This window comes from Mya arenaria, chromosome 8 (genome assembly GCF_026914265.1).
Source record: "Mya arenaria isolate MELC-2E11 chromosome 8, ASM2691426v1".
Lineage (NCBI taxonomy): Eukaryota > Metazoa > Mollusca > Bivalvia > Myida > Myidae > Mya > Mya arenaria.
In genome coordinates this window covers 23,976,140-23,999,981 of record NC_069129.1, presented here as the reverse complement: position 1 = coordinate 23,999,981, position 23,842 = coordinate 23,976,140, and the positions used below count along the sequence as shown (strand labels likewise).

Here is a 23,842-nt window from a genome sequence, read left to right as displayed (position 1 = left end):
TTTAAAATAGTGCGTATTTTGGTTGAATGTCACTGCATGCCGAATGGGTCGAGCCCGATGACGAAGTTAAAAAGTGGAAAATGTCCATGGCATTGTATACAAATGAACTATTACCTGGTTTTCTGTTTGTCCGATGCCGGCGAGAAAGAGAATGTTGGCCAGTAGCAACACAACACACAGACACATGGTGAGAGACTCCCGTTCACTGCGCAGTATCCTGTGGTAGGATACATAAGGTATAGATCGGTTTGGTGCGAAATAACCATAATTATATTACATTTCTACCAATTGTAATAACATTTGTTTAAAATAATATCACCAAAAATCATTGTTTTATATTATGTGGTTCAAGTTTAAGCTATGCTTTCGCTCACAAATTAATAATTTAATCTTATAATGTTTGAACACAATCAATATGCTGATAAGCCTCCTGTACAATATCGCGATTTGAATGAAAAGAATAAGTACATATTTGAATTGAATTAACAATTATTACTGAAAGTGACACTCTTATTCAAAATCAATACATACACAATTATAACAAAAATAAATTTTGAGTAATAAACCTTTAACTACTTAATAAATAATGCATTTATGGAAACTATTAATAACTGATAACAAAAATGTAACCGTGTATTCTGCACTTTTTGTTCAAATTAAGTTTGGCATCCTTCATAAGAACCATTGTTTTTTTTTTACATTTATTAATCCATTTTGACATATTAAAACAATTGTATAAATTGTGGTAAATCTTAATTGGGACTAATAGTGCAACAAACGTTTATTATTAACCTTAGCATCATATCGCGATGTATATGATACAACAAGTTGATATTGAAAATACTGTAACTGATATTACTTCCAGTAGAAGGCATGCAAGGCGATGGTCACGATGAGGGCCAGGATTGAGAGACCGCTACCAATGTACGTGATGACCATTGAAATCTTCTGCACCAACTCACTCTGCAACGTAATGTTTTACCAGACCTATTAATTTCATGGGCGATTCCAGGATTGAGGTCAATGTGGCGCTGCGTCAGATTAACTTTTGGGGAGCTTCTCAGGACGTGCGTCCGCTGCGTCCGGAATCGAAAAATGTATTGACGCAAAACATGGCATGGGGTTTGTTGGTTCATCTCCAAGACAAATTATGGATATTGCTACTCAAACCATGCAAACTTATCCAATGACTTTCAGCTTTTAAGCCATTTCTTATTTAATTCTTCTTCTAGTTCAGTAGTATTTTTAGCAAAAACTGGTATAACGTTTTCAGATAACTCTCGGCTATTTTTTTAAACCCACTTCAAATTATTATTTCAAATCAAATTGAAATAAGACAACCAAGACATAACAAAATATTGTCATTATTATCAAAGGATTTATCAATATGTTCCCCGTTTTAATGATTTGTTGAAAGATAATATATTGTTATAAAGACGTAAATCTTAACTTTTGGGGCATTACATGGCTGATAAGAAAACATTCTCCACAATAGTTCTATTGAGGTTCATGTACGGAAAAATTCAGACTTTGCTGCCGAGAATTTGCGATTGTAGTATGGGTTGGTGGGCTTTGCGACTTATGGGACATAATCTAATTCCCGTTATTGGTATTTCAAATCCCCCGTTTTTATGGCCAGTTTGCATTAATTTATTTGCATAAATCATGAGCCCATTTACACTTCTAACATGTGTTTTGTCATCATGCCGTTTAACTCATCGCAAACATTTTACACTTATATGATAAATAGTTGAATAGTTCATAAATAAGTAAATTGAATAATGAATCGAAATATTCTCAAATATAATATATCTCACTTTAGATTTGTATGGGCTTATCAACAAAGCGAAGTTGGTGAGGTGATTACACGCACACTGGACCTGGCTGGCGTTCGAAGACACCACGTGACAACCAGATGTTGACCATATTCTGTAAGTTTTCATGTATACAGCTAATAATTATAATATACACGAACAGTTAAAATTTATTGTAAGCACAGTGATTTTATAAACCATATCCAGAGAGAAAGAAAGAAATGGCATGTCCATAAGAAAGTAAACAAACACATGCTACTCACTTAGTTGTGATGTTCCAAAACGCGCAGAATTTGCTGTAATTCGACAAGCTCTTAAAACAGAAAAATGATATTGCTTATGATTGTAAATAAAATTAGAACAGATAATATTCGGATTTACAACCAGTATTAGTTTCTCTGCCTTTTCGTTGAACTATTGAGTTTTATCAGTGAAATAACAAAATAATTTGATATTTTCACTGCAAACTAAGGAGATAAAATATCAACTTTAAGACCGATTATCTCACTTTCGAAACAGAAAATGATAATAAAAATCAGAATTTGATATTGAATAAGAATACATATGTTAAAATAAAGAGAATGTTTTTGAAAATAAACATGAACCAATGATCCATTATGTAAATGGGTATACTAATTTTTAAATGTTTTCATGAAGCTGCATACAAAACCATTACAGACGAACACCACATCTATTTAACTTGTCAGACTGAAAAATTAACACAACAATTAATTGAAAAATAAACTAAAATGCCATCTTAAACACGTCAAATGTCAACAACGAAACGTTCTTTTCATTCTTAATTCCAAACACGAACCATCTACAACCGAATAAGACAAATCTAGGACAGTGATTTATTAATTGAAAACCCATATGTATCATATACTTTCCGTAGGTTTATAGAGTTCATCAGTGAAACAAAATTGATATTTTACTGTTTCAAACACTGAATATATTAATTTGATTTTGTTCTGTTCAAACTTTTTAACTTTCAAATATTTCGTTTGGTAAATGGCGACCAACGTTAGTTCGTAAATGCATTCATGAGCTGTTCAAATTGTATCGTTATGTGCATTAAGTGTATCGTATTAATTGAATCACAAATGATTAAATAAAAGTTTATTGATGAATGTTTATGAAATGTTTGCACTTAAACACGAGTACATAATACAATTTTTGGAGAACTATCATATCTCCATAAGCTGGCGGAGGAGTGACAGTCTACGTCGTCAGCGATCAAGACACTACGTGAGGGGCGTTTCAAGGGTAGGAGGATAGAAAAGGAGTATGCACAAATGTGTTATTTAGAAAAAATAAATTAAAATATCAATTATACATCTCCTAAAATAAGCATAAAAAATAAACAGGAAAGTTGTTGATTTCAGTGTAAGTCGTATTTTATTTCTTTTGTGATTATAGAAATATACTCTATCGCATGTGTTTGTTGACAAAAACAATGAATCAAAGCATGATAATGCAATATCAGACCATGACCTACTTTCCATCTCTATATGTTAGCTATATGAACTCGCTGAACATGCTGGATCTATTTGTTCTACCATCTATTTACATTATCACCACATTGGATATACGCCGTTATATTTTCATCCCAACTTCCATTCCTTAAATATTTACACCCCAACTTCCATTCCTTAAATATTTACACCCCAACTTCCATTCCTTAAATATTTACACCCCAACTTCCATTCCTTAAATATTTACACCTCAACTTCCATTCCTTAAACATTTACACCCCAACTTCCATTCCTTAAATATTCACACCCCAACTTCCATTTCTCAAATGAACTGCCTTTCGGCAATTGCGTTTATCAATCGATGAACGCAAGATCTTCGGATATGTTCGGATCGTAATTCATTGCATATAACAATACACATGCACATAAAAACTATTGATCTTGTTATTGTTTGTATTGTGTCAGCAGATCCCGTAAAATATAAATCAACATTTATAAAAGTGTAAATTTATTATATTTTAAATGTATTGTTGCAAGAAGTGTTTCAATTTTACGTTTTAAAGTGATTTCAAGTGGTTGATTATTTCCGCGTTATTGTGACGTCATTTGAAATAATGTTTCCGGTTACAGTCGGGTCGTTCTATTTACAGAATGGGTAAGAACGGATTACTGAAAGGTTTTCTTAAATGAAATAAAGTATGTTTTAAACAACTGTTGAATGAAATAATGAACTATTGGTGTAAATATAAGGAATGAATTGCGGGGTTGATGTAATAATCGGGGATATGAACGCAATTGGGTTGGTCAAAGTACGCGTGGAGTCCTTCGGACTCCACACACATTGACCAACCCAATTGTGTTCATACCCCGATAATGACATCAAGCCCGCAATTCATTCCTTAATTGTCGTCTTGTCGATCTTTCACCCGCGTCATAACGCCAGAACAGAAAATAGACAAAATACCAAACGTCGCGCGGTTGATAGAACGATTCGATTTTTCGTCATTGCATCCACGGCAATACTACAAAATGAAAAGACAAATCTTCCACCGAATAGAACTAACAGTTACCTGGAATGTTTGGAAGTTGAGCTGGATTTCGGGGTCTAGCTTTACAGGTGCCCTTGGGAGCAAATGCAAGGACAACACTTGAGAGCCGATGGTGATTTTTGTGCCGTTTCTGAAACAGGACATAGACATCCTAGTGCACTTACAATATAATTACGTACGCACTTATATAACAAATCAACTGTTAAGATATTATGGTAGCTTGTTTAGTTAGCTAAAGACAATGTCATAATTGTTGTTTTTTTTCCTTCATCACGCCTGTGTACCAAATGTCATCCAAGAAAGGAGATGGATTGAAGGTATAAAATTTTAATGTAACTTACTCTGCTTGGTGCAGCTGAATGTGAATAGCTCTTGAAAGGTTCTTGTAAATCAAGCCAACAAACGCGGAAACGTTCCCACCTGTTACGTGAAAATGTTTATTTCGTTCATACCTGACATACCATCGCTTATTTTTACCAGTTTGGTATTCTCATTTTGTCGCAATAGCCAAAACAAAAAAATATGGTAAATAGAGCATCATCAAATCCCAAAATCATACACGCAAGTATTTATAACTTTTACAAACGGAGTAAAACATGTTCTCTAATTATTCATGAAGTTACGCATGTATTATCATCTTTCTACAGCACCTTTAAGTACAGATACATATGCGAAAATGCAACCCAAACTTTGTTTCTTAAAGTTAGAAATGTATTTCGTAAGCTTTTACGTTGGATTGACAAATGTTACGCTTCCAAATCGAAAGGTAAAAATGAAAAAGTAGATAATTTTCTGTATTATTCAACTGTCATTTGCAATCAATTTCATCCCCTGGAACTGAGTATACCTCTGAGCGCCTTCATGCTAATATTGACGAAAGTTGATGATTCAGTCTGCCACTCGTCCCCGAGGGCGTTCCGACTCTTGCTGCTTGGAAATTGTAGCGGGGGGCTGTTCTCATCAGTAGTATTCACCCTCGAGTATGTCAAAACTACAAAACATGTAGCCAAAATGCGTTTAAATATCGAGGGGTTAAAGCGAAGAGGCATTAAAAAGAGTGAAATTGAATATTTTCACTTTAACCCTTCATGTTTGCATTTGAATCAAATATATGTGTAAAAAAACTATATATTTGGCCAAAAGTAATTGAATATTTGCAAAATTAAATAACCGTTAAAATCATTTTTTGTATCAAACGTTAATTTACTGCGTGTACCATTACTTCGTTCAGAATTTTATGTACCAGAAAGGGTTTTGAAAGATAGCATTCGGGTTTCCTCGGACATTTTTATCGAAACAAAACTCGGATGTATATGGACGGTTTACAATTTCAGAAATCGGTTCTTTTTAAGTCCGCTGCAAGTAGTTCGCGTAGTTATTTAATGTAGTAGTTAAACTTAATGACTTAACTCTTGAGAATCTTAATTATGTTTGTAATAATACAGTTCACTAGCAATCATTTTAAACTTAGATCAACACATACAAGCTTAAACATTTAATTTAATTAATGATATAATTCAAATATTTACGAACTGCTTCTACTGATGTACCGGCATACATCCGAGGTTGTTTTCGATAAAAATGGCCGAGGAGTTCCGAATGGTAAGATAGTTGTGCAAAAATGGATAATATTTGTGGAAAATTAGACATGTTAGCAAATGTCATTAAGTATATGTGCAAAAAAAGGACATATTTCAAATGATGAATAAGATGTATGTGCAAATGACACCATGCACGTGTATGCAAAAGGAAGTAAGACAAGCGATCAAATGGGATGTCCTATTACATTTATAATATTACGCTGTTTGCAAATGAACGTAGATAAACAAGCCTGTAAAATGTAAGTAAGGCCGTAAGTGAAACTTGTTTAAATTAGGACTCAATTGATGGATAGACGCACCAATGTATGGTTTTGTGACGGTGAGCTGGGTGACGTTGGATGACGCGAGGGAGTTGGAGAGGCGTACAGCAAAATCGTCCATCACTGACAGCAGCGAGTCTGCACCTGTGTTGTTCTGAGAACAAGGTACATATGGAGTTCATTCCGAGTTTGCCATAAAGGATTTTAGTTGAATTTCGAATCTTATTTTTACACAATAGTTTTTGATTGGTTCGTTATATGTCCATTTTAATCAGAAGCTGATACAAATTGCTTTTGAATTTGTTTGCTGAGTTGAAATGAATACGTGTGCCCTGTTTTATTGGACAAAAGGATTTGGCCCTAGTAGGCCTCAAACCTTCTGGACTTCTGGAGGGGCTCGAAGCAACAACCCTTAAAGGGGCTTGAACCTACGACCCTCATGGGGCTTAAACCAATGCCCTCTGGTGGGGCTCGAACCTTTGGTGATGCTTGAACCTACGACCTCTTTGATGGCCCGAACCTACGAACTATGGTTTGGCTCGAACGCACGACCTCTACTGGAGCTCGAACGTACGACCTCTACTGGAGCTCGAACCTACGACCTCTGGTTGAGCTAAAACCTACGTTATTTTGTCGGGCTCGAACCTCTTTGGTTAGAGGCGGTCAAATAATCACTTTATCAATCTCAGCGCGAATTGGGAATCATATTTTTTAAGAAGTGGCAATCGAGGCTAAAGGTCAATTTAACACATGAGTTGAACTTAAGTGGTAATCAAGATATGTATATCTTTTAATGTAAAGTGTATGCATTCGTGGCTATACATTCGGTTTCCTTACGTTCTGTATGCGGCTTTGCCACTGCTCTCCGTTCAATTTGTCGTCAATGAGAAAGCTTGCCGTCTCCAAAAAGTCCTTAAATATGATAAGACAAATGTACAATTATCATGCAATATCGACTTGTTCATACCTGGAATTATACGTCATATCTGAATATTGATTTTCTCATGAATATTTTCTGCAACGGTTGGTAGTATTACCTCGCTTTTTTATTATAACGACATCCTCCATATACGACGTCATATCAAGAGTAACAAAGAAAATGTTTCTGACGTCATTAAATAAAGAAGAAATTATGACAATGATTTTATTTCACACCTCTTTATGGCAAACAAATCAAACGGTGCGCAAAATGTGACATGAACAGTATGATATTACTATTACAACGCGACACTCACCTCGATGCTGTCCTTGGTGAACGTGGAGTTTTCAGAAACGACAGCCTCCAGTATGAATTGTGTCTGTAGCAAATCCCCGATAAAAAACGTGTGGCTCCTATCCGCTACGTCGGACGTCAACACAGCTAGAACCGCGGCCCCGTCTATATTACCGTTAGTCAGCTGTATTATGATTAAACATGGATCATTGTTGTACAAGGTCAAATTACCTGTACTAGACCCACCAATCTGCATTTTATTAAAGATTTTGTTTTGCATTTGGTTCTTAAAAAACAAGAGGTGTAACAGGAATGTGACAAATGCCCCCGAAAGGCCCCCTTGGACAAAAATCAATTAGGATTTGAGCCGTAGTTGGCAGTAGCCATGGATATGAAACGCATTTCCATGATGACCTACCCTACATTTCCAATAAGTCTGAAAATATTGATTTGTAACATTTTTAAGAGCAAAGTATGTACATGTAAATGATAAAACATTGCAAGTTGACGCAGGTGTCTCTAGGGCTACGAATTCTTCAGTTATTGTTCGTAAACAGGTTTCATCTTACATGTGTCAACACAACCTTAACACGTATCATCTGCTGGTTATTACTAAACTGCCTACCACGTTTGAGGACTCTTGGCCTAAGCGTTCTTCAGTTATTGATCGAAAACGAATGATCAGTTTGAGGTCACCATGACCTTTGGTCTACTGACCTCAATTAAATAGGATTCATCTGCTGGTAATTACAAACCTGCCTTCCAAGTTTGAGGTCTCTTGGTATATGCGTTCCTGAGTCATTTATCGAAAACGAAAAATCAGCTCAAGGTCACTATGACCTTTGATCCACTGACCTCAAAATTAAAAGGGTTCACCTGCTGGTTATTACAAACCAAACTGCCAAGATTGATGTCTCTGGACATTAGCGTTCCTCAGTTATTGATCGGAAACAGATTTTCAGCTCGAGGTGACCATGACCTATTTACTTTAAAATCAAGGTTTCATCTGTTGGTTATTATCAACCTCCCTCCTAAGTTTGAGGTCTTAGTGATTGATCAAAAACTGTTGGTACTGACGGATAGACGGACGGACGGAAGGACGGACGGACGGGCAGACGATCCGATTACTATATGCCGCCCTTCGGGGGCATAACAACCCATCAAGTTGGCAGACAAATCTTACTTGTCTTTGTTTGTATATATCCGTTGTGAATACTTGGTAGCAATGGATTACTATACCTAAAGCATAATTTCAATTTAAAGGTTGAATGCGCACATGCAAAACACTAGTGTTCTACAAGTACAGAGTTTATAAACACACGTGCCGAAGCGTAAATTTCATGATCTTTTATTCCGCTGGGATCACTTAATTCTTTAAACCAAATTTTGCCGACCTGTTTCGTGAGATCATTGAGGATGACCAGTGTGCAGTCATAGTAGGGCAAGAGAAACACTCCGTCTTTCCTGCAGTATCGCGTCACTAACCCTGTGGATTATGCATGTACGTAAATCTTACATGTATAAAAAAACTATTGTCATGCCAAATGTGTTAATTAAATTCTTATTGTTAAAATCATAGTCATAATTACAATTACATAGGCATGCTAAAAAAACAGCCAAATATTTAGATTGTCGTCAAATATATTCCTTTTAAATACTCAAAACTCTTCAAAAGGAAAATAATACATAATTTATCCAAAAACAAAAATAGTATAATTAACTAAGTTGAAAAATAACATTTATTAAATTTGATCTGTACTCAATCATGTTGTTGCACGTTATGCTATTAAATCCGTGCCTTACATTACCTAACCATGCGTGGGAGAGATGAAGGAGAAGCGATACTTACCTGTGTATCCATGTGGACAGTCAAGGTTGAGCTTGGTATCGCCCTCCGTGTAGTTCCAGAACGTTCCATCGTCATCCACATCCTCCTTGCAGAATTTATTCGGCACTTGAACAAAATCCAACAGGCTGTGTTTTAATTCATTAAGTCGATCATTTGCAACGAATTCAATATCCTCATGCGAAGTTATTTTCGTATAAAATGCATTTGATGATACCATTAAAAACATTGAATTAAATTGTTCGAGAGCATTGGTTAGTAAACGTAGCTTCCATTTTCCCTCAGTTGTTCAGCATTTCTGTGCCTTGATTCTTATGGATTAATGTAACGCTGCGATTTGACAGGATGAAACAAGACCAATATGTATCACCGGCCCGGACGCGGGATTTATATTAAGCCAGTTGTATGTTTTTGTAAGAATATCTCTAAATAGACTCGTTAACATCTGATTGATCTGGGTCAAAAAATAAAAATAATGACACGCTGACAAGGTCACAGCTTATCAAAGAACAACAAAATGATACTGAGATTACAGCCTCGTATGAAAGGTCTAAGATGAAACTTCAAAGGTCCCAGCTGCAAAGCTCCCTGTTGGTTACTATAAAAACGAGATTTTGATGAGAAAATTGCAATCATGTAATAAACCCGTTGAAGAGAAGACTAAAATTCATCGAATTCTGGTCCCCAAGTGATTTTGTTCTTGTTACTGTAACATGTTTAGGTTTATTATGGGGGAGAGAAAGTCAAACCTATAGATGCAAAGGTCCAAGCTGTCTTTTGTCTTTAGATGTAAAATACATCAGATGCGATCTCGTGGTACGGTGGTTATTCACAGTCTGAAACAACTGTCCAGTAAATGAAGAACCTTTGACAAATTTGCTTAAGAAAAGATAAAAGTTCGTTTGGAATGATAACTGTCATAAATCATAATGCTTTTAATAGACTGAAAGCCATACCTAGTACCCATGTTATCTATGAATATTATGATCATGTCATTTGATATAATATTTATGTTAAATGCATGCGCTATGCTCATCCTCAATATTACTTTCTATCACATGCATTTTTAAAATGAAAATTATATTGCATACAACTTTGGGTTTTTTTAGAAGAGGGACATTGTTACATGTATATGAATTTCAAATTTCGTCTTTATTGTTCGATAGTTAGTTGACAAAGATTATCAAAGTAAATTATCTTTTCCCCTATGAAATTTTTAGAATGTATATGTATTTCGTAGGTTTTGTAAAGAATGTTCTAGACTTTCAAATTTATTCCATGTATAGACGCTTTAAAATAAACAAAACTGTAATTGAATTTGAGAGAAAGCTGTTCAGGATGTTTATTTAATGTTCAGGAATAACTTTACTTGGTAAATTAGGGCACACTTCTCTGATCTTGGGGTTTTGGTGTGACACTCAGTTTCACAGTGGTAGAACATTTCTAAATTCTTGAAGTCTAAAATCTTGGATTTAATTAAATTGCTCTCCGAGGATTATATTTCAACATTTTGTGGGACTTATTCTGAAAGTGTTGTTCGAAGTAAATAGTTATCATATAGTGTGTTTAAAGTTTCATGTGAATTCAATTCTATGGACATAAAAATATGATGTAAACCTATGGACTTTAGATATTATTCTTTATTGTAGGTATTTCGTTTTTAACATTAATTATTAGCAATCATTTTTGTTTAACTGCATAACATTCGTTTTTGTGTAAGTTTGTTGCTGGTATCGCACTCTTTGTTTTGTTTGGGGGTCTTGACATATTTAAGTATTTAAAAATTGTTTCCAACTAATGGGTATTGTTGTCCATTTGAAAGGTATGATATCAATACTTCTATTGCTAGTTAAGATTAAGAATGTGGAAAGGGTTTCCATAAACCAGTAGCCGAATATGTAGTAATACTAATATAACCCACACACCTCGAGTACAAGAAGGAGAAGAACCATCCAATTGGCCGTCAGCTTGACATCTTCTTACTAAATTGCCATCCGTATGGCCGTGGCCCTTTGCACATGTGTACGTGACGGCCGTGTTGTAAACAATCGTTGCGCCCATATCTTTTGAAGTGTCTACAACGTTTGGTACAGAGCAGGTCCCTGTGATAACGAATATATAACAACAATAGAACTTGGTGTTAAAGTGTTAAAGAAACATGCTAAATATGAGTCGCTGATTCCAGGGTCGGTGTTTATTAATTGAAATATGTATCAACATAAGTAATATATTTAGGTAAACACAACTAACGCTATATATAAAGTGAATGTCAATAATCATTGAAGAGCTTGTCATGGTGCTATATTGTCATCATAATCTATGGTAATATATTGACTTTATTACAGGCTACATTATGTAGAATCACATTCAAAAGAAACATTACCTTATCAGTATGTTACGTATTTGTAATTTGTCTCAAAATTCAATATAACTTCTGAATAACACACTTATTTGAATGACTTCGGAAACCGCTCGAGTGTTTCCGCCGCCAAAACTTTTAGCTATTAATTTTACACGCCCTCAGGCACCAGACCATCAATCGCAATGTTTAAATCTAGAGTGTAGGTTAACCATAATAGAGCAATCTATGGATGGATGGATGTGGATTGATGGATGGATGTATGGTTGGTTGGATGGATGGCAAATATGCTTCGAGAATGTCGAGTGTACGTAAATAACATGTTAGTATAAGACAAAGCAATCTAAATCGGATATTTATGTTTTCAAATCGGTGATTGTTTATGTTGACATTCAAACCTGAAAGTAGTATTTTGTGCATGCAAAAACGATTAGAATGTGAAAATGGTTTCCACAAACCAGTAGCCGAATATGTAAACTTATTACCCACAAACCTCGAGTACAATTTGGGGAAGAACCATCCAATTGCCCGTCAGCTTGACATTTTCTTACTAAATTGCCATCCGTATGATTGTGGCCACTTGCACAAGTGTATGTAACGGAGGTGTTGTAAACAATTGTTGCCCCCAAATCTTTAGAAGCGTCTTCTTCTTCCGGTACAGAGCAGGTAACTATGAAAACACATTTAAAACAAACAATAACACTTCAATTGTGACTTTGTACTTGCACTATAAATACTTCATGTGACCAGAAAGCCTCAAATGAAATATAATTAAGCTAACTATTGTTCAATTTGTATTGCGTGTTTCATGTTTTACAGGTAAAGTGTGCACCGTCGTATGTACAGATAAGAATGCTAAATACTTTTTCGTGATGCAATTACTTGTTGAAAAACGTGAACAATTGGAGATTCTGAAAATTCCTTACTCTACGTAAAAGGTAAATGTCAATACTTATTGTACAGTTTACCATGGTGAAAATATGTTACTCTATTGAGATGTATTGATTTTATATAAATAATGTTGTATCCAGTTGATGTTATGCGTGGTGTAAATATACAGAAAAAAAACACTCTAATATCGGATGACATCGGAACCTGTTCTGGGGTTTCAGCTGTTCTTCGCCGAATGGTTTAATTATTAATCAAACATGTAATTGGAACGGGTCTATTAATCAAATTCTTGTATTATTGGGTTTAGGCTACCATAGTACGCTGGAAACGTTTCATATACACCACGATGCAAGGTTCAGACAAATTTCCATGTGGCTGCCGGTCTAAAATTACTACTTCTAGTACTACTACTACTACTACTACCTACTACTACCTACTACTACCTACTACTTCTAATACTACTACTACCACTACTACTACCTACTACTACTACTACTACTACTACTACTACCACCACTACCACCACTACCACCACCACTACCTACTACTACTACTACTACTACTACTACTACTACTACTACTACTACTACTACTACTGCTACTACTACCACTACCTACTACCTACTACTACTACTACTACCCTTACTACTACTACTACTGCTAATGATAATGATAATGATAATGCTAATGCTGCTACTACTACAACTTCTACTATGGCCGACTAGGGCAAAAAATAGGGATATTGAGAGTTGTTATTGATCAATCTAAAATGATACAGATATTTGATGCCAAACTGATTGAATGTTCACGATATCTGTTCTAAAGAATCTCTTCGCTGTTCAGATTTAGGTTATGCCGTCGAAATAGTAATAAACTAGACACGCTGCAATGCGAGTGAAATCAGCGCAATGAGAAGGTTTGAACGAGTGATTGATATGCATACAGATAAACAAATATAACGTTATATGCTTCCTTATGTTCAGACTAGAGTTTTGTAAGCGAAACGCCTTCAATGTCGAGCCCGCTGCTGAATATAGATGGCGAAACAGTTCTCTGGAAGGTTGTTGCATTATTAACAAACAGCTTTGATGATATGAAACTAATGACGTCGATGCTGTAGAAGATAGAATGTAACACTGGTCCGGATAGACCAATAAAATAGGTAAGCCTAACCTAAGTTATTTACCTTGATTTCTAATGTTTGTACAGCATAATCTGGGATAAGTAAAACAACTTCCTGATATTAAAAGTATTCTTAACATACCAATATACTTTTCATTTCGGTAAGCACATTCCATTGCATTGACTGTGATATTTAAAACGAAACTAAGTCATAAAATTACAAAGTATATTGACTTCTAAATTGTTTGATGCTGCATGTGTAAAACATCATTTTTTTAAACATCCAAAATCAATCATAATTTATGTCTTAATACAGTTGCAAATGATGTTAAAGGGTTTGAGGCAGATAAGTTGTTTTAAAAAAGAAATCCTAACAGATGAGGGTTTTTTTTATTATGAATGATCATCATACCTAAATGTGTTAAAATTATCTTAGAAATTTCGCTAATCAATATTTTGGGGCTTACGAAAAAGGGATTAATAAATAGTATGTAGTAGAACATGATTTCATAGTCAAATCGAGGTTCCGATCAAGATTGTATTCAAATGGGTTAAAGTGCTCTTATCTTTCTTTTTTATACTAATTATAAGAAAACAGATATTTTTCGCCCATCGCCCGTTTCGTTGTTTTTTTTTAAACTGACGAAATTGTAATTTTCGTTGCTCGCTCTTTCCAATTTCTTTTGGCAATAAATATAAAAAAATAAATTTGGTTTGGCCTAATTGTTTATTGTTATAAGCTGATAATTAACTGTATCATTTTAGGCCATTAAAAGGGGTTTGATTTTCCGTTAAATACGGAGTTGGTAATAACCGTAAATGCTTATATTAATTTAATAATAATGATGATAATTAATTAACTGTTCAACAAAGCGTAGATTATGAACGGTCAAGCAAAGCAAATGAACGTAATGCAATAAAAAATACGCACCTTTAAACCATCATTTAAAAAACATACAGATGAAATTTAAGAAAAATATTTCTACACATAAGTGTTTTGTACGCGTTTAAAACATATCATGTATAGCCGCACGGCGCACGATTACGCTGTATTACGTCAATACCTTTACCGTAATACCACTTTGTCTCGAAATACTCTCCATGATATGCAATGCAAACGTCGGACTTATTTTCAACACAAGTACGGCACTGCTTATAATCTATTTTCGCTGTGAACTCGCTCATATGACTCGTGACAAACCGAATAAAGCTAACTTGATGATTAACTTACCATTGCATGTAACCCCGACATCATCATCATGTCCGCAGTTATGATGGTTCCATGCATTGAACATACACGCGTCAATCACAGCCTCTTCTCCTTGACAAGTGGCATCATCCAGCCAAATCGGGTCACTACCTGCACCGAAATAGGCACCCGAACGTACTGCCATATTGTCACTGGAATTGAATTTTAAAGGACTTTCGTAACTTAGTCATTACAAATGCTGAAAGCATAAAGACTCCAACTTGATTCCGAAACCTGTATTGAAATCAATGACGGTATCACGTTTACTTCGTCCATTGTTTATCCCAGGCTGGACTTGGAATTTTCTCCGTAAATGAAAGAATAAAGTCAAGATTTCTTTTTTACAAAGCAGCAACAAGAAATGTTTGATCATGAAATACATCAACACAATCAGTTTGCTTTAATTTATTTACTGATTTAGCAAAATAACTTACGTAGCATATCCCAGTTGTCGACAAACGACTTTGGCAAAGTTTATGTCTGTTCCATCACCACAGACCGTACCCCACATTCCATTGTGAAATACTTCAACACGACCCTCTGACTGCGTTGTGCCGTTCCGTAGTCTAATAGCACTTGGTGTACCTAAGCAAGGAGCAAATACATTTTGAAATTAAATTGTAACATGGCTTTGAAACTGTGCACATTCTGTTGAGAAGAACTTCCTCATGCTTCTCCGGATAGTGTCATAGTGTCAGCCGAATAGGTATAATTGAGATTGTGCCGCAAGACATAAAAAAAACATTCGATCCCAACATTGCTGTGACAAACTGCATATTCTAGTATGACTCGCTACATGTGTGCCTAAAGGAAATGTATATTAACTAAACACGCCACAATGCGACGAAAGCCAGGTTTTCTTCGCGATCACATAGAACGAGATTGTTAGTCATTCAAGTAGACTAGGGTAACTCTATGTCCTATATGCATCTTTATTTTTAAAATTAGAAGTTTGTTAAATTAAATACCAAAGTGTTTTTATGTATCTGGAACTTATAATGTTTTATTGGCAGTTAGCTTTTATTAGGAATGTAAGTGGTATCAATATGATGGTTTTGTATAATGGGGATGACAATCAAGCGAAAAACAAGAAAATCTTACAAATAACCCTAAAAATGTAATTATGACATTTTATCTGCTTTCATGGGTCTGACATTGTGAATTTGTGTGCCATCCTCCAATGTAGGGCCAAGGTACACCCAGGAGAAGTTAAAATACAAAGATTTAAGACAAAAGACACTTAAATATGATCTAGTAGACCATCTAGATTTTCGGAATCACTAAATGGGTTCAAACTTTCAAATATAAGTTTTAAATAAGATCTTATGAAAGTAAACTTTCATTTTATTTAATTTTAGCGGCCACCATGGACGACGTATTGAGCTTGATATGGTCTTAATGCTTCAATACTATAGTAACAATAAGACTACAATGATTTCTCACCAAATTCAAAGCCTATGCACAAATTTGAAAAAAAACCTTGTCATTTGGTAATTCTGATGGCCATCATAACGAATTTGTCAATTATACCTAATAATTCTTGAGGATAATCTTAATTTTAAAATGGTCATAAATTTTTCTTAAGTATTTACTATTCAAGGCTTGCATAGCTTTATGCAACGTTCGCATTCCCTTTTTTTTGCTTGTTTCCATATAGTATGGATATTCATTCTGGATTCTACCTGCTGTTTTGTATCTAAATGTTCAATTATGTATGTACACTTTGTATGTGATTGATGCATGTGTTATATTATTGTGATATGCATTGTTGATGCTGCACTTTTAGAAAATATAGAAGTAAAAGGTAATATCCAATACATGTTACTCCGACATCATAATTATGGCTGTAGTTGTGCGGTCCCCATGGTATGAACATACAATCGTCTATCACAGCTTCTTCGCCTTGACAAGTTGCATTGTAAGACAAAATGGGACCACTACCTGCACCAAAATAGGCACCCGTACGTACAGTCACATTATCACTGAAAATGAACACGTTTTGATAAGTACATATTTCTTATTATTGACCCTTTCCACTCATGATATATGCAACAGGTTAAGAAATCTTGTTTTTGATATTAAAAAAGGAAAATTTTGTATGCCAATTATTACAAAAGCTATATCAAGCATAAAGACGCCCACATGATTCTGATTCGTGGATTTAAATGAATGCTGGTGGGCCTTTTCACTTTGTCAATTGTGTAACCCAGAATGTCAATCAATTTGTATGGTTTTGCATGAATAATTGATTACAGCCAGGACAAATATTTACAGAAAAGCAAAGAAATGTAAAAATAATGTGACCAAGAAATACTTAAAACTGTTCTTTTTTCATGATTTGCTTATGTAGCAAAATAACTTACGTATCATATCCCAACTGTCGACACACGACATTGGCAAAGTTTATGTCGGTACCATGATCACAGACCGTAGCCCACCTTCCATTGTGAACTACTTCCACACGACCCTCTGACTGCGTTGTGCCATTACGTAGTCTAATAGAACCCGTACCTAAGGACGAACATTATATTGTAAAAAACTTCGCATGAATCTGCAATCGCGGTGTGCTGTTAGGTAGTTAAGAAGTACTGGTGACGATTCGGCCATAAAAATGAAACGTTTAAATTCATTTCTTACAAGGATATGAAAAATTGCACATTCTGATATATTTAAAAAGAATTCAACGAAAGCCAGGCTTTCAATTTTTTGTGAAAAGATTGAAAGAGTGATGGAATGGCATACAAATTGACAAGGGCAACGCTATGCCTTATATGTTTTCCTATGTTAAGGCTAGAACTTTGTCGAAACATCAACAATTTCCACCAAAAGAAATCAACCTACAAGGAACTTTGACTGTCGAACCACCAAGGTTGTCCGTCAAAAGAAGCCAAACAAAAAAGTACTTTGACCAATGAAAGTAAATGTGATATTGACAGTTGATCTACAGACATGGACCCAGCACTTAATACACAGACATCATGTGGTGAGCATTTTTGTCAAGTATGTTTTATAAAAACCTTATCCGTGGACGTGTTACAGCCCGGACATACCAAAATTAAGGTATTTTGGCCAATACCTCTAATGTGGTATTAACCTTTGAACCACTGATATCGGTCTTGCACGCGACATGCCGGCTTCTCGATGTTAGTCCTTTTTATAAAAGTTCCCCCTTGCAAGGCCAAGGTTACACGTATGCCTTAACATGTAAATATTAAAATTCAATTTGAGAAAGGCGATGAAAGTTCTGCAAAACATTTTTTTTAAATAACTAGATACGCAAAAATGCGCCGAAAGCTAGGTTTTGAATATTCGCGAAAAGATAAAACGTTTGATGGATAGGCATTCACATGGAAAGGGTAACTCTATACTCTAAATGCCTCCCTATGTTAAGAGCAGAGCTTTGGTGAAACGCCTCAAATCTCGACGAATCATTGAATGCAAATGAATAAACAGTTCTTTGAAAGTTTTATAAATTATATTTCAAAGAGTGTTTGAGCATATGGAACTCATATCGTTTTATTGGCGTTGTGCTTTGACTATGAGTGTTTGTGATGGTAACTAGTTGGTTATGCATAACGGGGATGTCAAACAAGTAAAATACTAAATATCTTACCAATGACAATTATAGAGTGACCTTGATCTTTCATCTACTTACATGGATATTACATGGTGAACCTTAAATGTGACATTGACCATCAACCTACTGACATGGGTCTTATACGCGACACGCCAGCTTCTTGTGGAGAACATTTGTGTAAAGCATGCAGACATGTTACAGCAAGGACAACCCAAAACACAAGATTTTTTTACCGATCACTCTTTAGTTTGGTATTGATATTTGGACTACTGACATCGGTCCGGCGTCTTGTGGTGAATATGCGTTCTTTTAAAAAACACATCCCTTTGCTTGGCATAGTTACTACCCTGACGCAACACAAATTGTTGACAAACACCCTCCCTCGAACATGCCCCATAATAATAACCTAGCTTTTCCTTTAGAGTTTGTTATTATCTTCTTCGATAAAAAATACTGTGAAAATGGCATTATTTCAAAAAAAAATAAAAATGTCATGATATTATCTTAAATCCTTCATCGACAAATGAATATTTTGTTGTTTAATTTTATTTTCAAATGTTAATAAATCTTTCTTAAGTATATGCTATTTAAAGCGTACATTGTTATATGAAACATTCGCATTCCCTTTTTATTTATTTTTTATTTAATATTGATATACATTCTCAAATACACTTACTTGTTCATGTTTAAATATTTAATTATGTTTGCACACACATGTTGTATTGACGTACGTACTATACTACTATATCATGCATGTTTCATTTTAACCCTTCAGAAACAGAGAAGTAAAAGGTGATATCCCATACATGTAACTCCGACATCTTCATAATGTCTGCAGTTGTGATGGCCCCATGGGTTAAACAAACACGCGTCGATCGCATCCTCATCTCCTTGACAAATAACGTCGTCCATCCAAATCCGGTTACTACCTGCACCGTAAGCGGCATGCGTAAGTACTGCCACATTGTCACTGGATATGAAGAAGTGTGGATAAATACATAGTTCTATTCAAGAACGGCATGTGTTCTGATCATGAAAATTTCCACTCATGATGTATGCAGCTGATTAAGAGACCTTGTTTTTGATGTTAAACATAAACACTCTTGGATCTCAATCAAGACACCCATTTGATTTCGATTCCTGGATTGAAATTAATGCTGGCATCGTTTTTACTTTGGTAATTGTGCATACTGCATATAGATGTGATATGGATTGTTTGTTCATGAATGAGTGATTAATGCCAAGATTTTTGATAAACAAAACGGGTATGAAGCAAAACATGTGTGACGAAGAAATACAAAAAAGAATAGTTCATTTATTTAGCAAAATAACTTACTAAACATATCCGAGCTGTCGACATACGACCTTGGCCAAGTTTATGTTTACACCGTCATCACAGACCGTACCCCATATTCCATGGTGAAATACTTCCAAACGACCGTCCAATTGGGTTGTACCGTTACGTAGTCTAATAGCACTAGGACCTAAGAAGAAAAATACGTTTTGGTATTCAATTCAAACGTGGCTTTTAAAATGTTAACTTTCCGTTGAAAAAAATGAGATCTGTCGAAGTGTGACCTTGACCATTGATCTATTTACCTGACGTTGGCTTGCACTAGACACATCGGCTTCTCGGGATGAATATATGTGCCATGTAATTTTTAAATCCCTTAATCCGTGGACATGTAACAACCAGGACAAACCAAAACATAAAACATTTGACCAATGGCTCTTTAATGTGGAACGACCATTAACATACTGCCAACAGCTTTGCACGCGGCATTACGGTTTTTCGTGGTGATTGTTTGTTACTTTAAATTCATGTTACAGCTTGGACCAAGAATAATTATTACCAACAACAGCCCCCAATATACACTTATTAAAAAACCTAGATGTTCCTTCAGAATTTGTAATTATTGACTTGTTTGTCAACGTTAGAAAACCCCCCACATTATTTCAAACAACTGCCCAATGGTACAATCAATACGGTTAAAGTTCAATATTTGTTCCAATATTCTAGTATATAATGTTTATTTTTGAAACAAAAATATTTCCTTATGATATTCTATTAAGATGTTAGTAAATAATGATCGGATATGTTTTAAGTAATTTATTTATTCAACTGCATATCAGAAGTGATATCTTTTTGAAATCACTAAATATTTCGAAAATATCAAAAAGGAGTCAAAAACTATTGTTTATATTGTAGAAAACACGCTTATTGAAAAGTAAACATTCATTTTGTAAAATTTTGCTGCCATCTTTGACGCATTATTGAGCTAAGTATGGTCAAAATGCTTAATAATTACATTAAAGAATAGTATGTTCAATGTTAACAAAAAATGCTAAGATTATTCCAGAGCAAATATCAAAGTCAATGCACTAATTTGAAAGAAACTCATCATTTTGGTATATTTTGGTGGCCATCATTATATATACATACTTTAAATAACTAAAATTGCTAGGTTATTTATAATATATTTATTAAATCATACTTTCAAAATTTTGCTTTCACTTTCGTCAATTTTTCATGTTTTATATGGGATTGTTTTTTTTTGGATAGGCTTGATGATTCTTAAGTATATACCACTTATGGCTCGCATTGTTTGATGAAACATTCGCACTCCCTTCCCTTTAATATAGATATGCAGTCTCGATTGTACTTTCTGTTTGTTTCTTAATGTTTAACTATGTATTTACACCTTGTTTGTTTTATTGATGAATGTACAATGATATTTTATGATTCATTTTTTTCCATTGAACACTTCAGAAATGGAGATATAAAAGGAGATACAAACTACATATAACTCCGACATTTGCATCATGTTGGCATTTGTGCTGTCCCCATTGATTGAACATACACTCGACAACCGCATCCTCGTCTCCTTGACATGTAACATCTTCTAGCCAAATCGGGTCACTACCTGCACCGAAAAATTCACCTGTACGTATCGTCAAATTGTCACTGGAATTAAAGAAATTTTGATGAACACAGTTTTACTCTAGAAATGCATTTTTTTGTTTATTGACACTTTCCACTAATGTAATATGCAATTGAATAGGATAATTATATTCTATTTAAATAATGAAACTTCTGTAATTCAATCATTACAAATGCTGAAAGGGTAAAGGGTCAATTGTGTAATCCAGACTGCCAATTAAATTGGGTTTTTTGCATTAGTGAGTGATTTGAGTCAAGAACGATGTTAACAAAACAGCCTTTAAACAAAAACAATGTTTCAAACAATACAAAACAAATTAACTTACGTAGCATATCCGAGCTGTCGACACACGACCTTTGAAAAGTTTGTGTCTGTACCATCAGCACAGACCGTTCCCCACGTTCCATTGTGAAATACTTCCACACGACCCTCTGATCGCCTTGTGCCGTTACGTAGTCTAATAGCACTTGGACCTATAGAAGAGGAAAACACATGTTAAATTCGATTTTAACATGCCTTTTTAAAATGATAACATTCTGTTGTAGAAGAAACATGCATGTGACCCTTCGCGTGCTATTAGATAGTTTAAAAGGACTGCTGACGAAAGTGCCTGAATAATTGAAATATCAACATTCAATTTTATCAAGGCTATGACAAAATGCACATTCTAATAGAACTCGCAACGATTGTGCGAAATGATTAACATATTAACTAGACACACAACAATGCGACGAAAGCCGGGTTTTCAATGTTCACGATAATATTGAACGAGTGATGGAAATGCGTACAAATGGAAAATATTAACTCTATGACCTTAATGTTTTGAGGGCTTTATCAAAACGCCACCAATCCGACTCAAAATGTAGTTTATATTGCATTGTGCTGACTAGGAATATAAGTGGTGGAAACTTGATTGCTATGCATAACGGGGATGTCAAACAAAAAAATATAAGACAATTGTACCAATGACCCTTGAAAGTCTGACCTTAACTATTTAACTACTTACAAGGGTATTTCAGGTTCATTAGTTTTTCCAACCCTAATGCATGGCTAAATTACAGACCGAAGAAGCAAAAATACAAGGACTTGTGACCAATGACCTTTTATGTGGCATTGACCATTGACATACTAATAACTCGAAACGCCACCTTCTTTTTGAAAATTTGTGCCAAGCAATTTAAAAATCCCCTACTCCGTGGACATGTTACAGCCTTGAAAAGCCAAAATACAAGAAATGTTGACCAATGAGTGTTAATAGTGATATTGATGTGTGACCTTCAACCTACTCACATCCGTCCTGCACACGACATGCCGGCTCCTAGTTGTGGATATTTGCCATTCCTAAAACCCCTCTGCACTGTCAAGTTACAGCTAGGACACAACTTATTGCCAAACACCCACCAAACCGGCCACCCAGCAACATGCCCAAAGTTTATTACTATATAGTTTACGCATATTGAGTCATATTTTACTTTTCACTCAACATTGTGAAAATGCAATTATTTCATATAATTTCAGAACTATCCAAAAGTTCAGTCAATACGGTGAGGTTTTCATTTATATTCTAACACACTAGTATATAACGGCCATCTTTTACACATTGTTGGCTTATAAGATTCAATGCAGCTTTTAGTAAATAGTAATGGAATATGTTTTTAATGAATTCATCTATTTAAATGCATTTTAGAAATTATACATTTCAAAAATCACTACATAAGTCCAAAATATCAAATAGAAATATCAAACTGGTTCTTATACCATACAAAATGTACCTATAAATTTCGCAATCTATAATGGACGCCTTATTGGGCTTGGTATGATCAAAATTCTTTACAGTTAACTTACTTAATGCATGCTTATCCAAGTTTAACAGTAAGACTACGATAATTTTTGACCAAATGTTAAAACCAATGCACATAAGTCAACATTTTGGAGGCCATCATAACGACTAGATACATGCAGTAACTATGATTACTTGCTCATGGTATTATCTTAAATCCTACCAACCAAAACCTTGCTTTCGCTTGCGTCAATTGCTTTATGTTTTACTAGTATATTAGATTATTTTGATTTTCGGATGGCCAAAAATACTTCAAGTTTTTACTATCTAAGTATTGTTTTGTTATATGTATCGTTCGCACTTTCTTTAATTATTTTTCACTTTATATTGATGTAATATAAGTTCACGATTGTACTTGTTGTTTTGTATCTTAATGCTTCATTAAGGGATCAATTGCGTGATTGAGCCATTATCGGTGTAAGCACGCAGTTTGACTGTTTAAGGTGTGTGGAGTCCGAAGGATCCCATGCAGACTTTTGCAGACCCACTGCGTTCATATCCCCGATAATGTCATCAATCACCCAATTCATTACTTATATTTACACCAAAAAGTCGTTATTAATTACCAGAATTATTAAAAAAAATAGCAAATTTCATTTCAGAA

The 23,842-nt window shown here is 34.8% G+C and overlaps 1 protein-coding gene across 5 annotated transcripts in view; it reads right to left on the bottom strand.

Annotated features, from left to right (window-relative positions):
* Positions 1 to 23,842, bottom strand: part of LOC128244786 (deleted in malignant brain tumors 1 protein-like) — a 49,640-nt gene that overhangs the window by 11,312 nt on the left and 14,486 nt on the right. For 4 of the 5 annotated variants that reach the window (XR_008262991.1, XM_052962861.1, XM_052962864.1 and 1 more), the window contains 22 exons: positions 21,724 to 21,871; positions 21,255 to 21,421; positions 19,793 to 19,940; positions 19,263 to 19,426; positions 17,243 to 17,390; positions 16,698 to 16,861; positions 15,314 to 15,464; positions 14,862 to 15,031; positions 12,111 to 12,287; positions 11,184 to 11,360; positions 9,262 to 9,366; positions 8,807 to 8,898; positions 7,435 to 7,596; positions 7,037 to 7,111; positions 6,239 to 6,353; positions 5,186 to 5,329; positions 4,680 to 4,758; positions 4,354 to 4,468; positions 2,078 to 2,127; positions 1,818 to 1,929; positions 860 to 963; positions 115 to 217 (listed from right to left, as the gene is read on the bottom strand). Coding sequence is in view for 4 of the 5 variants with exons in the window: in XM_052962861.1 (XP_052818821.1) it covers positions 115 to 217; positions 860 to 963; positions 1,818 to 1,929; positions 2,078 to 2,127; positions 4,354 to 4,468; positions 4,680 to 4,758; positions 5,186 to 5,329; positions 6,239 to 6,353; positions 7,037 to 7,111; positions 7,435 to 7,596; positions 8,807 to 8,898; positions 9,262 to 9,366; positions 11,184 to 11,360; positions 12,111 to 12,287; positions 14,862 to 15,031; positions 15,314 to 15,464; positions 16,698 to 16,861; positions 17,243 to 17,390; positions 19,263 to 19,426; positions 19,793 to 19,940; positions 21,255 to 21,421; positions 21,724 to 21,871 (2,870 nt within the window). In the remaining variant the exon portion in view is untranslated. The remainder of the gene's footprint in view (positions 1 to 114; positions 218 to 859; positions 964 to 1,817; positions 1,930 to 2,077; positions 2,128 to 4,353; positions 4,469 to 4,679; positions 4,759 to 5,185; positions 5,330 to 6,238; positions 6,354 to 7,036; positions 7,112 to 7,434; positions 7,597 to 8,806; positions 8,899 to 9,261; positions 9,367 to 11,183; positions 11,361 to 12,110; positions 12,288 to 14,861; positions 15,032 to 15,313; positions 15,465 to 16,697; positions 16,862 to 17,242; positions 17,391 to 19,262; positions 19,427 to 19,792; positions 19,941 to 21,254; positions 21,422 to 21,723; positions 21,872 to 23,842) is intronic. The other variant, XM_052962863.1, reaches the window with a different exon arrangement.